This window comes from Apium graveolens, chromosome 4 (assembly GCF_009905375.1).
Source record: "Apium graveolens cultivar Ventura chromosome 4, ASM990537v1, whole genome shotgun sequence".
Classification (NCBI taxonomy): domain Eukaryota; kingdom Viridiplantae; phylum Streptophyta; class Magnoliopsida; order Apiales; family Apiaceae; genus Apium; species Apium graveolens.
Genome location: NC_133650.1, coordinates 81432210 through 81448413, shown reverse-complemented (window position 1 = coordinate 81448413; position 16204 = coordinate 81432210). Strand labels below are relative to the sequence as shown.

Sequence of the window (16204 nt, the reverse complement as noted above, 5' to 3'; positions counted from 1 at the left end):
AAATAATCACCCTACTAAATATGAGTGATAAATTTTAGTGATAAATTTAGTGATAAATTTTCAGTTAAACTTGATAAATTTGTATCAATAATCAACATTTTAGTGATAAATTTTCAGTTAAACTTGACAAGTACTGATCTGAGATAGATGATGCACGTGATGTGGAATTACCCTTTGGCTCCTTTTTTTGAATAAGTCTCCCTACTAAATATGAGCGGTTGTGTTCCTTACCACCACGGACAATTTCATTAGCAGCATCAATATTGCCATTCTGGAGAATTTTCTTAACATCATCCTGCAATAAAAAAAGTTAAAACAATAATATATAAAAATTGCAGCAAATATATTTAATTACTGAAAATTAAATGTATTCTCATTTGGAAACTTACAATCTTCTTTTCAATCACATCATGTTGGTCTATTTTAAAATCATCTGAATGCATGTGAAAAATAATTTCTCCTAAGCAAAACAGTAAAACATGTATTAACTATATAGACTAGAGAAATGTGAGCTGAATAAACTTGTCATCGTGCATCCTCCTCATAAAAAGAATGTCCTACCACCAGTGGCAAATCCCATTGAACAGGGCTGCAACAAATTTAAGAACATGTTTAAGTTCGAGCGAATTATAATTTAATAATGTTTATATAATACAATACATACAAGCTCATTCAAAGGAAAAAAATACAAGCATAAAACAGACCAGATATCAATAAGCAACATATTATAAGAAGGCACGGGCCACATAATATTAGAATCATAGTGAGAAAACCCAAATATTGCACGTCGAAGTCTCTTATAGAACAGACGTCACGAGATCATTATAGTTCCACATGTTCAGGACTGTTGAGCAACGAGAGAACATGTGAATGGAAACTTCAAGTTCCACCTATAATCACATGAAATCCCAAGATCAGTCTTTTACATAATATTTTAGACAGATGATAATGTAGACAGAAGAATCATATGATTACTAATAATACTAATAAATTCAACTCCCCTCATTCTCAACCAATAAAATATTTATATTTCAAATTTGCAAGAACAATCAGCAATAAGGAAATAATGGTTACAGTTTAAGTTTAGTGTGTCCTGTACATGTGTGTATATGCTAACTAAAAGGAAACCTAAAGCACTAGATAGTGGCATACCATGTAATATTCATAGATACAGTAACTTCCCAAACTTTCGGATGGTAAATCCAGAGGGTATCATGTTTGAATAAATATATGCACAATATGTCCAAAGAGATTTTTGTAAAAAAAATAAAAAAATAGATGATATCCATGAAAATCATTTAAATTAGCTATATTTTTTTGGGGTAATAATGAACACCAATAACATCAGGATTAACATACCTCGGGATTCTTTTCCATCTCTGCAGTTAGGGCTCCAATGGACCCTAGATGCAGTCTAACATCATCATCCAGAAACAGCACATACTTGTTGTCTTTGTGCATTTTCTCTACCCCAACCTGTAGGGGGGCACAATTTCATTAGCGTGAGATGTCTGTTAGGAGTTGTCCCACATCGTTTGTAGGAGGGGCAGTTTGCTAGAATATAAGCAGCCAGATAACTCCAATTAGAATGAGGCCTTTTGGGAGGTGCCCAAAAACAAACCCGTGCGGGCTCGGCCCAAAGCGGACAATATCATACTAATGTGGAGTTAGGCCTGCTCAGCAAGCCCAACAAGTGGTATCAGAGCTTCAGGTTATAACGGTCCATAACAATCTCTATGGGCTTCCAGAATGGACCTAGGAAGAGGCAGATAGGCTTCCCCAGAATGGGCTCAAGGAAAAAGAAAGACGGGCCTTCCAGTATGGGCCTAGGGGGAGCAGATAGCCAGATGGACTTTCAGTATGGGTCGAGGGGGAGCCTGGTCACACTGAAGGAGGCAGAATCGACAGGTGTCGGGCCCGATGTGTGAAGGGGAGATTGTTAGGAGTTGTCCCACATCATTTGTGGGAGGGGCAGTTTGCTAGAATATAAGCAGCCAGATAACTCCAATTAGTATGAGGCCTTTTGGGAGGTGCCCAAAAACATACCCGTGCGGGCTCGACCCAAAGCGGACAATATCATACTAATGTGGAGTTAGGCCTGCTCAGCAAGCCCAACAATGTCATCATAGTGACATCATGTATTGTAACACGAGTAGTGAGCAAGATTTGTTTTCTCTATAGAAAGAGGCTATACCTTATTGTAATAGGTGCACTAGAAGTGATAATAATGTACAGGCACAAAATTCTCTGCCTCTCTCTTTTCTCTTTTTACTGATTGATCCCCTTTAACATTTATGTTTTGTCATACTTTGCAAAAAAACTTTAAGAATATAGATCACCGATCTGCTACTTACCAACTGATTGTGAATTTTCTGACTGCAAGTTGTTGATGGGCCAGCAACAATAACCTTCGCATCAACATCATCCTAAAGAAAAGTGAAGTAACCAAGTAAGAAATAAATTTGAAATACATTATGAATTTTGATCCGACCATTAAATTTAGCAGATTAATTAGCATTTTTAACATATTAGAATTAGCTATAATGTGGTAGGTACATGTCATAGCACAATATAAGTCACACTATCTGCATCAAGAAGTGCAGATACCAAAATTCAAGCACACATTTTTTATTGTAAAAAATCATTAACACGCATTCAGAAATTACTAAACACATTTGGTCTCATACTCACAGGAATGCCAATTTAAGGGCATGAAGAATGTTCAGAGAGCTGAACTTTGGTGCTTTGTGATATATATTAAAAGCAAAAGGTGAACACAACAATTGGCCCATATATACCTAGCAAATATTTTTAACAAAATTGATGTCTTTAAATAACATTTTTGCTACATTTTAACAAGAAAGAAATGAAGGTTTGAAACCCAACTATATTCATCAAATATCTAGAGTAAATATAGAATACCTTAAAATCTGATAGTAAATGAGATATAGCATGATAAGCAAGTTCTTCTGTACTATCGACCATAAAAAGGAATACTAAAGGTGTCTCTTGGTGCAAATACTAAGACATATCACATATATGATTCACATTAGAATAATACATACATGACAAAGTGTATAAAAATAAAATGTCTTAATGGGTCATGAATTTTGTTTCAGTGATATCTGAGAAGGAAGAACAAAACATTGCTGGCAGGGGAAGTTATCAGGAATCCTTGAAAACACAAAGTTGCAGTACAATAACATGGACTGTTGCAAACCAAAGAGTCTTCTCGGCCTTAATATATCTCATTTTATCATGTAAAGCATAACAAGTTGTAAGCAATGCTAAGAACGACAGGCTGCATTGGATCTTTATTCTATTATAAACATTTCCACTTTCATAAGTGAAAATTTTAGATTAAAAAAGGTGTTGTTACTTGTCTCTAATTATCTTCGATAACATTGTATATCGTAAACTTTGGACGAAACATTAGTCCCCGTGTATTACACATACAGGACTTCATGCATTTATAGGAAAGCCATCTATATGTTTCTTAATAATGACGAACTGATGTAAGTAAGGCACATGTTACATTTGTCTGAGATGAATAGTTTTCTACAACATCCGATATAGAAAGCAGGTACTTTGACCTCCATTTTTTTAATAACAATGGTTAACAGGTACTGTTTTGCAGCATATAAGACGGTTGGGAAAACATATACAACAAAGGTTCAGATATTTCAACAACTCAAGTAAACTTGCTGGCTAATACCTGAGTTCTCCAGTTGTGTAAATTGTGCTCACCGAACCCTTTCAAAGGCATTATAACTGTCACTCTGGGTATGTTGACCTGCTTTGAATGCTCAAACTCAAAGGCATTATTATGTTTGAGGAAGTTTTGTTGATGTCCAAATTTGCCAAAACAATAAGATGTTAGCAAAAGCCACTAAATTGATCGTAATTAACAATTTCATCCGCATGACTGAAAATTCAATTAGCATGGGTAAAAAATACTGGATGGAAAAAGAAGAAATTCCTAGATACATTATTTAACTTCTCTAATAAGATGGCCTTAACTTTATTTGAAGACTGTATTAATATGTTCCACTTCCTCTGCTATATCTGAATTTATAAATTGTTCTCGATAATCTTATCTACTTCCGCAGCATCAATGCATAGTGGTTGATCTGATGCCTGGATTTTTTGTAAATTTACATTAAATGGATGAATATGCTATTTATTAAACGATTTGTAGAACTTCTCTATAACTCACCATAACCCACCCCCTTGTATCGGCAAAAGATGGCATATGTGCTTTATATACCACTACATCTGCACAAACATATTATATTCCCACACTACCACTCCCTCAAACTCAAGTTCCGTTTCACTAAACTTAGCTCAACTAAGTTCAATTCCAATAACTACAACATTTCTCGAGACAAAAAATAAACGCAAATAATATTACATAAACACGACAAAAATCACTCACGTCCTGAGCCATTTGAGTAACAATATCCGCAAAATCCGAAGCAACGCCTTCATCATCCTCCCTACCGGAAAACTCAACCAAATCAATCACCAATTTATACATCTGAAACAGAAAGTCACCGCGAACCTACACAAACACAAAATATCAAATCATACCATAAATTCAAAAAATTCATCAAATTCAACAAAAACAAGCACCCGAAACATCGAAACAATCGCATACCATAGACCAGCAAATCTCGTAGAGAAATCTAACAATCAGAACCGATATAAACAGGGCACACATATAAGCCCCCCCCCCCCAAATTAGGATTTGAAATCCCCATAATTAACAAATTAGAATTAGAATTTGTAAACAGATAATAAAAAATACCCCAAAATTAAGGATTATAAACCCCAGACTAACAAAATAAATCGAGTTCGTACCTGTAATTACACCTAAGTGGAGCTTTGAAACAAACCAGAAAAGATGAAATAGAGTTTTAAATATGAAGTGTCGGTGAGATGTGCGGCGGGGAAATGTGCGGCGGCGAGATGAGCGGATGGGCAGCAGCGAGAGAGTGTTTGTGTGGAGAGACTAAGATGAACTTGTGTTTGTGTTTTTTCTTTTCTAACTTTTTTATTTTAATTTATGTGGGTTATTTTAGGTATAGCGAGACCTTTCCCCGCTTTTTTTATTATTTTTTTGGCATATCTAAGGCAACATGTATAAGGGTGTTGGCCTAACAAATTTAAGGCAACATTTAAAGTAACATTTGGTCATGATGTTACTATATATCATTTTTTTCAATTTCATGTCATATAAGGCAACATTTTTTGTGGCAACAGCATTTTTGAATGTTGCTGAAGGCCATTTATGTGGTAGTGCTAGCCCAAGTATTGTCTTTGGAGATGATAGCAAAGGACAAATTGTGGGATATGGCTTGATTTCAGTTGGAAGTGTCATCATCGATGATGTAGCAGTAGTTGAGGGACTAAATCCCAAGTTGCTAAGTGTTAGCCAACTATGCGACAATGGCTCAAAGGTCATTTTTGATAAAGATGCATGTGTTGTCATCAACAAACATGACAACAAGGTCCTTTAATCTGGAAGGAGAAAAAGAAATATGTATGTAGCTAATTTCAACTCAACTGATGTTGAATCAATGATTTATTTTCTCAGCAAGACAGATAAGGATTAAAACAACTAACACAGAAGGAGCTGTGTCATCTAAATGATGAGCAATTTTATCAAGAAGAACCCAGCAAGAGGAACACCAGAATTAGAATTCTTCAAGGATGGTCTCTGTGTAGATTATCAACCTGATAATTAAAAAAGAGGGTCTTAGTGAAGAAGAAGAAGAAGACAGTGTTATCATTTGAAAAAGACCTATAATTCCTTCTTAAGGGATCCCTTAGACTAGTGAATTTCATGATTGTTTCCCAGCATAAATATATTTTTATGAGATCACTGATGATGTTTCAAAACTTATTTGGACATTCGTCTTGCTTCAAAGATTGAAGTTATCGAAATCATCATCAGTCATAACAAGAAATCATGTGCAAATGAATAAATAACTCATGAGTTTTATGCATCAAGAACTCCACTGCATAATGGAGCAGCTGAAAAGAATAATAGAATACTTAGGGAGGCAGGAAAAACAATGCTTAGAGAATCAAAAATATCTACATACTTCTAAACTAAAGCTACTATAAATGCAAGCTTAATTCAGAATACTTCCGTAATAACTCGAATTTTTGAGACCTTGTAAAACATTTAATGAATAGTAACCCTGACAGACGGGAAAACTTTTGAGCCCACACAATATAGTGCATAAGAAAATGAGTTTCGGAATAGATATTACGACTATACGTACCAAATGAGTGTTGTAAACGATATTAGTTTTCGAAATAAACGAACTTTGAAAAACAACCGTAATTACGACTTATCAAGGACTACGGGAATCACAATATAATTATGAGATTAAAATCCTACGGATTTATATTCAATTAGGATAAATAAAAATATAAGGAATAAATACGAAAAGAATTACATTGCGAACCATTTACGAATAAGTATTGCGGAGAACATTTAAGTAACCGAGCGAACGCGTAGACGATTAATTAAACGTAACGCACTAACTAAACCATGGTAAGGAAGTAACCATGGTTGCTTCATCAAATAGTAAGCTAACCCTAGGATGACCAAGCTAGCTAAAAAATATTGTGCTAAGGAGCTACCCTTGTAGTTTAGCTTGTAAGCTAGCAAGCTACAAAGATTTGTCCATGGATTTGGAGACAAGGAATAAACCTAAGCTATCCTAGGAAGAATAAAGATTAACTTGCAAAGATATCAAGTCACCTTCCAAGAAGAAACCTAGAATTCATCCAAGAGAAGCAACCAAGTGCTATAAATACCTCCCCACCCCCATTTTTCTTCCATTCGGCTATTTGAAGGAAAAGAAGGAATTGCAATTCAAAACTCCAAGCTCTAGTTTTTGTAAAATCCCACAATTATTTCCCAAGCCTCCTAGAAACTAAACTAAGGTAATAAAAATCTTTCATCTCTTTTTATCAAGGTTTGATGGGTGGAATAAATTCAAGAAACTCACTAGTGAATAGTGTGAATAATAACCTCTCTTTGGTTTCTTGATTTTAATGGTGGTTTTAGGTTCCAAAAATCATACCAAGCACTTCCAAGACTCCACCATCCTCAAGAACACATCTCAAGCTTTCAAGAAAGGTAAAAATCTTTGGCCTAACTTTATTTAAGGTTCATGTTAAGATCCATTTAGTGGGTGTTAGTAAACCTAGCTTACTAACTGTTGTTTATGAAATCTTGATGATTAAGTTAAGTAGATTTAAGGTTGGTTGTTGTTGCCTCAAGAACATGATGTTCTTGAGAGGCGTTTGTGTGTTGATGATGATATGATGATTGTTGGTGGTTATGTTGATAGTTAAGGCATAAACGAAACCCCGATCGTAAGCGTAACTTCGTTAAAAACAACAAACCGTAACTTTAAGTTTCTGCAGAAAGTCTCGAAGTTGTAAACTGTAGATTCTTGAGAAATAACCTTTGTTTAAGATAGACAATGTTATAAGGATCGTTTATGCGCTTGAATCGCTTAATTCCGATTTACTAATCAAAAGTTATGATCGTTTTAGTAAAAGTGTTTTACGCAACAAAAACTGCTACAAATCACGAATTTTGAAAATATAAATGATAGACTTAAAAGTATTCATAAATCATGAAATTTTTACAGAGAGTAACATGTGGAGTTTTCTAACTGTCATAAAAATTTCAAGTGAAAATAATGATTTCTAAATTTTATAAAATGTCGGAACCGAAACCGCGCGAGTAGAAACCGTAAGAATCCTTAAGTGGAGCCGACAACGATAATGAGAATGAACTGAAGATACTTAGGAAAATGAAGTGACCATAAAGTGTTTATGACTTAAAAGAAATGTAAAGGGTAGTATGAGTTGAGAGGGTGTATAATGAGTAGTGCATGAGTGCGAGTTACCGTAAATTAGGACGGAACCTAACGAAATGAAATGTGTTTATGGTTATAGATCTCCGAGCGAAACCTAGAGCATCCTCCACCTCGAGATACCCCGGCAAGTTTACAAACCCAACTTCATTTTTCTGTTGTGTTGTGAAAAGATTATTTTACTATCATCGCATAAATACTATGTTTGCCATGATACGTAGTTTTGAATTTTTGCATGATATAGCGATGTTGTACGATAAGTATATATCGTGAAATGTTATTTTGCTTTAAGCGTAATGTATGATAGAAGACCGAGGGTCGGTCGGGATTTAAGATAAAACCTGGGAATCATTCCGGAGATATTTTAGGATGGATATAAGTCCATAATAGTACGTTTTAAAGGGACTCATCATCCACTTACGAAACATTAAAACACCTCGAACTTTTAAAACGATTTCCCAATGAGCATATTCCCTCAACTATATTTTATTGATTCGGATATTAAATATTATATACGTATTCCTTTATTATAGGAGTAGTATACTTCAACGTTTATTTACTCAAACCCTATTAATCATTATAGATTATTAATTATGTAAACACAAACTAGTTGAGGAATACTATTTAAATAAATCTTTTAAAAGAATAACTCATTCGAGGTATGATGAATATCAATTATCATTTAATTATTTATAGACTATTATTTAATTATTGATTATTTATTTGAGGATTGTTATTTATTTAAAGATCATAGATCCTGATATACCTTCTGATTTAGAAGTATCATTCGAATAATTTCAGATCGTCGGTGAATATTATCCCGACTTATTATTATATTGAATATAGTTTCAAGAAGAAACTTTCCCCTTATTAATTATCTGTTGACAACGGTCAACTCACATCCCTAGTACTTCCTCCGAAATTCTCGGAAGTACGTATATACATATATATAAACTTATATTCTAAAAAGATAAATTATCTCTATCAACAAGCAAAACGCTTGGGGAACTTCGATGTGGTTCAAGTTCCCGGGATGGATAGAATTCTGTTGAAGGACAATGGAGGGGTAGACTCTGGTACTACATGTGCTGGATGGGCTACCAAAGGTACCGCAGGCGAAGGTACTTTGTGTACTCAGGAACATATAAAGTATGTGTATACCCGAAAATGGGACACGTAGCCCGAATACGGCCAGGGTGATACCCGAGAGATGACGGTATTAGTCCTTTTACAAGTAAAGAAGGTTACTTTCCGTAGGACGACTAATCATCGTATGCGGTGGCTCCTGTGAGATGTCCAAAATCTTCCAATTGGAATTGATATGCAATACCGTAACCCAAGCCTAGGTGCTGGGATTACTATTAAGGTATTCGCAGGTTATAAAAACCCCTTAAAAGAATTATTCTCATAAGAAGGTGTGGGACACCGAGAAATCTACTTTTAAATAAAACATATATAAAAAATATATGATGTTATTATACAGTCATTTTCATACTGTACATTATTATGCTGAGCATCTTAGCTCACACTTGTTTTCTTAAATTGACACAACACAACAGTGAATCAAGATGCCTACCATGAGAACCACAACCAGGAAACGGGTAGGAAATGGCCAGTTGTTCCGTAGATTGTTTGGTGCAGTACCTCAGGTAGTCGGAATAAGCTGGATTAGTTTTCAGTTGTTTATAGTTACGCTTATTTATAAGTATGGTTTATGTAAAATAAGAAATAAGAAGTGTATATTCGGCCGGCAGATTAACCTTACTTAAAGGTCACCCCCGGTAAGACTAATTACATTTGGGTTGTAACAAAATTTCTCTAGTAATGATGGTTCGTTTCCAAGACAATAACCTGTAGTGTGTGTGTATTAAGTGTGGGGTCGTGAAGCGTGAGTATTTACATATTATAGTGTGAGTTGTGTGAGTTTAGATAGCGTGGCTTCCGAGACTCCTGACCCCGGGTTTTGGGGCGCCACAGAAATGGTATCAGAGCCTTAGGTTATCAAATCTGGGAAACGATATGATATAAAATATGTAGACCTACGAATAATAAAACAATCAATTAGAGCTCAAGTCGAGTTTGTCGTCGGGCTACACCGGTAGTCTTGACTGTTTTACCCTCAAGGGAATTCCAACTCTAAGTTAGTAACACCTTGCCTATTGTGTCAGGTACCAGTGGAGCCTAGGAGGGAGGTTGACCCTGTTGATGATTTGATGATTCCTGAGCATAACCCTATTCCCGAACCAGAGAGCCCACCCATTGATGATTTAGACAATGACCCTACTGAGGATGTCCTAGAAGAGGAGACTGAGCTTCCTGTCCCCGTAGCTAATGGCGTAGTATGGAGAGATGTAGAGATGTACCCACACCAGGCTATTCGCTCTCCTACACCACCCTCAGGGATCCAGAGCCCTATGTCCTATACGGATGACGATGATGAGGAGGCGATACGAGCACAGTTCCATGAGGTCCAGAACATATCCTCTAGCGACCCAGACTCACCTCTACCACCACCGGCGACCATGCATGTAGCCGTACACGACTGGGTAGTGAGTCAGCTTAATGCTGAGATCACGGCGGCGTCTGCCCGCATTGCTGAGTTACGCCAGGCACTGACAGCTGAGAGAGCTACCCGACTAGGATACCCCGGAGATTTTAGAGCTGCTTCCCCAGCCATAGCCCATAGAGAGATCGATGGGATCGAGCTCCGTACTAGGGTTCAGATGAGGATGACATTAGTAGGAGGATACATCCCGGTAGTCGATGCAGAGATGATGATTGCAGGAGCGATGAGGAGGGTGCGTGACCTCACTCGCAGTGATAGTGACTGAGAGATTAGTGACTAGATGTATACCTTGAAGAAGGCTGAGTGACTTGTCACCAATTTTGATAGGATTGCTAGTAGTAGATAGCGTTCCTAGCCTTTCAGGGTACACGGCTTATGTATTTTTTTTTCAGTATTTAGAACTAGCAGTGTTAGATTATAATCAGGCATGTATGAACTCGGCTAGTCGTTTCATCCCCAAGATATAATTGGGAGATCTTATGAATATATATCGAAGCAGTTATTAAAGAATTGATGTCTATATTAATGCACTTTATAAAACCTGTTAAATAATAAATGACATGCTTATATATGAATAAAATAACCTAACTGTCATAATCATGTGACCAATTTTCCTTATCAGAATAATGCCACCCCGTAGAAGAGGAACCAGGGCACAGCCCGCAGAGTCTGTTAACCAACAACGAGGTGACCCAGTAGTAAATGAGGGAAGTGAAGAAGACATAGACTATAATGAATATGATGAGGAAGAATAAGTAGAAGAAGAGGCTGAGGATACCCATCAGGGAGAGAACCCCGTAAATGAATTTATGGAACTGCTAAGGGCAAATCTGAACCAACAGCCTATTCCACCACAGCCCCCTGCTGCCCAACAGACTGCAGCTACTGTCTTTAGAGCCTTCAAGTCCTTCAAACCCCCAGAGTTTCTAGGATCTGCTGATCCCGTTGAAGCACGGGCCTGGCTCAAAGAGATAGAAAAGTCCTTCGAGATACTAGGAGTTGAGGAACGATATAAGACCATTTTCGCTTCTTACATGTTGAAAGGAGAAGCTAACTATTGGTGGGAGTCCAAACGAAACCTAGAAACTGATGCTGTGATCCCATGGGATAGATTTACCCGACTGTTCTTAGACAAGTACTTCCCTAGGTTTATGAAAACCCAGATGGAGATTAGGTTTCTGGAGTTGAAACAGGATAAGATGACCGTGGCAGAATATGAGGCCAAATTTACTGAGTTGTCTAGATTTGTGCCTGAGTTTGTGAATACTGAAGAAAAGAAAGCGCGAAGGTTCCAGCTTGGTCTGAAATAATGGATACAGAACCGAGTAGCAGTGTTAGAACTGACAGACTATGCCACCTTAGTACAGAAAGCCTCGATTGTTGAAGCTGGTAGTGAGCAGACTGTGAAAGAAAAGGAGAATAGGAAGAGGAAGATAGGAAGCCAAGGAATAGGAACCGGAAATAGGAGCCTTCCTAGTAGGTTCGTCAGGGGAGCGGTGTCCCAATCTGCAAGAGGCCCCAGATTCAGAAAGGCCCCAAGTGAAAGCGTTGGCCAGGGCGGCAGACAATCTAGGGCAACATTTCATAGCCAACCACGTGCCCCAATACCAGAATGTCAAACCTGTAAGAAGAGGCACCTTGGAGTGTGTAACCAGACAAGAGCCCCTCTGAGATGTTACCTGTGTGACCAAATCGGGCACCTTGCCAACAGTTGCACCCGGCCCAAAGTAACGTGTTTCCAATGTGGGAAGGTAGGACACATGAAGCGGGATTGTCGAACGTTGAAGCCCCCAGCCTCAGGAATGAGTAGAGCTGCATCTAACCGACCTCCAGCCGCTAGGACCTTCAACATGACTGTTCAGGATGCTGTCCGAAACACTGACGTGATAGCAGGTACCCTTTTGTTAAATTTTGAACATTCAAATGTCCTATTTGATTCTGGAGCAACCAAGTCTTTTATATCTCAAGATTTTGCTAGCAAGTTAAAACTTAATGCCATACCCTTACGTGAGGTATTACGAGTGGAAATAGCAAACAAGGAAATAATCCCTGTAAATCAAATATACCCTAAGTGCAAGCTGAAATTAGAAGAGAAGATCTTCGAGGTCGACTTAATACCATTCGCGTTAGGAGAATTTGATGTGATCTTAGGAATGGATTGGTTATCCCGTAACGGAGCGCAAATAGATTGTGAACAGAAGAAAGTTAAGATAAGAGTGCAGAATGATAAAGAAGTAGTGTTTAAAGGTCAACGACAGAACCAGAAATTTTTGACCATGCTTCAAGCAAAAAGATTGTTGAGGAAAGGTAACGAGGCCTATTTGGCTTATGTGATAGATACCCAGAAGGAGGTCCCCAACATACAGGACATACCCATAGTAAACGAATTCGAGGATGTATTTCCAGAAAACTTACCAGGATTACCACCTGACAGAGAAATCGAGTTCGCTATAGAGTTAGCACCAGGAACGGCACCCGTATCTAAGGCCCCATATAGGTTAGCCCCAGTTGAGATGAAAGAACTAGCTTCTCAACTGCAAGAATTATTAGATAACGGAATGATAAGGCCCAGTGTGTCACCATGGGGAGCACCAGTACTATTCGTAAAGAAAAAGGATGGCAGCATGAGATTATGTATAGACTATCGAGAGCTGAATAAGCTGACTATAAAGAATAGGTACCCTCTTCCCAGAATTGAAGACCTATTCGACCAACTCAAAGGAGCTGTACATTTTTCCAAAATAAATTTAAGGACAGGATATCACCAGTTCAAAATCAAACCGGAAGATATACCAAAGACTACTTTTCGCACTAGGTATGGACACTATGAGTTCTTAGTCATGTCGTTTGGATTAACCAATGCACCCGCAGCCTTTATGGATTTGATGAACAGAGTGTTCAAAAAGTACCTGGACATATGTGTGATAGTTTTATAGATGATATTCTGATCTACTCAAGGACAGAGCAAGAACATGCGGAACATTTGAGGATATTCTTAGAAATCTTGAGGAATGAGAAATTGTATGCCAAGTTTTCGAAGTGCGAATTTTGGCTGAGAGAAGTTCAGTTTTTAGGACATGTGGTGAGTAGCAAAGGAGTTTTAGTTAACCCCGCCAAGATAGAGGCGGTATCCAATTGGGAAAGACCAACAACCCCGACAGAGGTTAGGAGTTTCGTAGGTTTAGCAAGTTATTACCGGAGATTCGTGCAAGACTTCACTAAGATAGTCGGTCCACTGACTAGACTTACCCGGAAAGCAGAAAAGTTCGTATGGACGGAAAAGTGTGAAGAGAGTTTTCAAGAACTGAAAAAGAGGCTGGTGTCAGCACCAGTGCTCGCTCTTCCCGATGGAAAGGGAGAGTTTGTGATATACAGTGACGCATCACTTAAAGGATTAGGATGTGTACTAATGCAACACGGCAAGGTTATAGCGTATGCCTCTCCACAATTGAAGGAGTATGAGAGCCGATACCCTACGCATGACCTAGAATTAGCAGCCATAGTATTTGCCCTAAAAATTTGGAGACATTACCTATACGGTGAGAAATGCGAGATCTACACTGACCATAAAAACCTCAAATATATTTTTACTCAGAAGGAACTAAACATGAGACAGAGGAGATGTTTAGAGTTGATAAAGGACTACGACTGTGAAATTTTGTATCACCCCGGTAAAGCCAATGTGGTGGCTGACGCCCTTAGTAGGAAGGAAAGACTCAAAATGATAATGACATCGGAGGAATTAGTTAAGGAATTTGAGAAGATGGAAATCGACGTAAGAATGACCGGTAAGAGAACGAAAGGATTATTTGAGATTAAGCTAGTACCAGAACTGACTACAAAGATACGAGTATGTCAGGAAAAGAAGATGAGCGAGGAAAAAGGGACATTGACCGGTGAGGAAGTGAGATGCGAGAAGGATGAGGAAGGGATCATGAGGTATGCGTCCCGAATTTGGATTCCGAATGTGCAAGAATTAAAGGACGAGCTGTTGCATGAAGGGCACACCTCTAGATATTCAATCCACCCAGGAAGTACGAAAATGTACCGTGACCTTAAGGAATATTATTGGTGGCCTAACATGAAGAGAGAAGTAGCGGAGTGGGTTAGCAAGTGCTTGACATGCCAAAGAGTGAAGGCGGAACACCAGCGACCTAGTGGACTGTTACGACCCCTAGAAATTTCCAAACGGAAATGGGAACACATAGCCATGGATTTTGTGACAGGCTTACCTAGGACAAAGACCAATCACGATGCTATATGGGTTATCATTGATAGACTGACCAAGTCCGCACACTTCCTACCAATAAACGAAAGGTACACCGTAGACAAGTTGGTAGATATTTACTTGAAGGAAATTGTAATAAGACACGGCGTTCCTGTAGCCATAGTTTCAGATAGAGACCCGAGGTTTAATTCCCGATTTTGGAGAAGCTTCCAGGAATGTGTAGGCACCAGACTAAACATGAGTACCGCTTACCACCCCCAGACGGATGGACAAAGTGAAAGGACTATACAGACCCTAGAAGATATGCTGCGAGTATGTGCCATCGACTTCAAAGGAAATTGGGATGATCACTTACCCCTGATAGAATTTTCTTACAACAATAGCTATCACGCTAGCATAGGAATGCCCCCGTATGAAGCACTTTACGGGAGAAGATGTCGCTCTCCCCTGTGTTGGGATGAAGTTGGAGAACACAAGCTATTAGGACCAGAGTTAGTCCAGCAGACCGGAGAAATGGTGAAACTCATCAGGAAGAGACTAGCAGCAGCCCAGGACAGACAAAAGAAGTACGTCGATCAGACCGGGAAGGATAGGGAATATGAAGTAGGAGATTCGGTGTTATTGAAGGTATCTCCGTGGAAAGGAGTGATGAGATTTGGAAAGGAAGGGAAGATGAGTCCCAGATTCATAGGACCGTTTGAAATTTTGAGGAGGATAGGACCTCTAGCTTACGAGCTCTCCTTGCCTCCTAATTTGAAACAAGTACACAACGTGTTTCACGTATCTATGTTGAGAAAGTACCATGCCGATGCTCGACATGTAACAGAGTACGAGCAGGTAGATTTACAACCAGATCTGACCTACATCGAGCAGCCAGTTAGGATAATGGACCAGAAAGAACAAGTGCTGAGGAACAAAACGGTGAAGCTAGTTAGGATCTTGTGGAGAAATCAAAATGTTGAGGAATCAACTTGGGAACTTGAACACACCATGAGGAATAGATATCCCCACTTATTTTTCTAATTAATTCCAGGACGGAATCCTTGTTAGAGGGGAAGACTGTAATAACTCAAATTTTTGAGACCTTGTAAAACATTTAATGAATAGTAACCCTGACAGACGGGAAAACTTTTGATCCCACACTATATAGTGCATAAGAAAATGAGTTTCGGAATAGATATTACGACTATACGTACCAAATGAGTGTATGTAAACGCTATTAGTTTTCGAAGAAAACGAACTTTGAAAAACAACCGTAATTACGACTTATTAAGGACTACGGGAATCACAATATAATTACGAGATTAAAATCCTACGGATTTATATTCAATTAGGATAAATAAAAATATAAGGAATAAATACGAAAAGAATTACATTGCGAACCATTTACGAATAAGTATTGCGGAGAACGTTTAAGTAACCGAGCGAACGCGTAGACGATTAATTAAACATAATGCACTAACTAAACCATGGTAAGGAAGTAACCATGGTTACTTCATCAAATAG

At 38.2% G+C, this 16204-nt stretch overlaps 1 protein-coding gene across 2 annotated transcripts; it reads right to left on the bottom strand.

The window, feature by feature from the left end:
• LOC141716790 (uncharacterized) lies at positions 1 to 5010 on the bottom strand. 2 transcript variants are annotated; one of them, XM_074518968.1, is made up of 8 exons: positions 4861 to 5010; positions 4436 to 4561; positions 3716 to 3857; positions 2355 to 2426; positions 1360 to 1476; positions 705 to 890; positions 390 to 589; positions 1 to 295 (listed from the first exon to the last, which is right to left on the bottom strand). In XM_074518968.1, the coding sequence occupies exons 2-6, from the start codon at positions 4489 to 4491 to the stop codon at positions 798 to 800; spliced, it is 480 nt and encodes a 159-aa protein (XP_074375069.1). In that variant the 5' UTR covers positions 4492 to 4561; positions 4861 to 5010; the 3' UTR covers positions 1 to 295; positions 390 to 589; positions 705 to 797. The 2 variants fall into 2 exon arrangements, 1 of the variants encoding a protein (XP_074375069.1); XR_012573356.1 differs by lacking the exons at positions 4436 to 4561; positions 4861 to 5010 and having other exon boundaries at positions 4 to 295; positions 390 to 890; positions 3748 to 3857.
• Positions 5011 to 16204: the final 11194 nt, after the last annotated feature.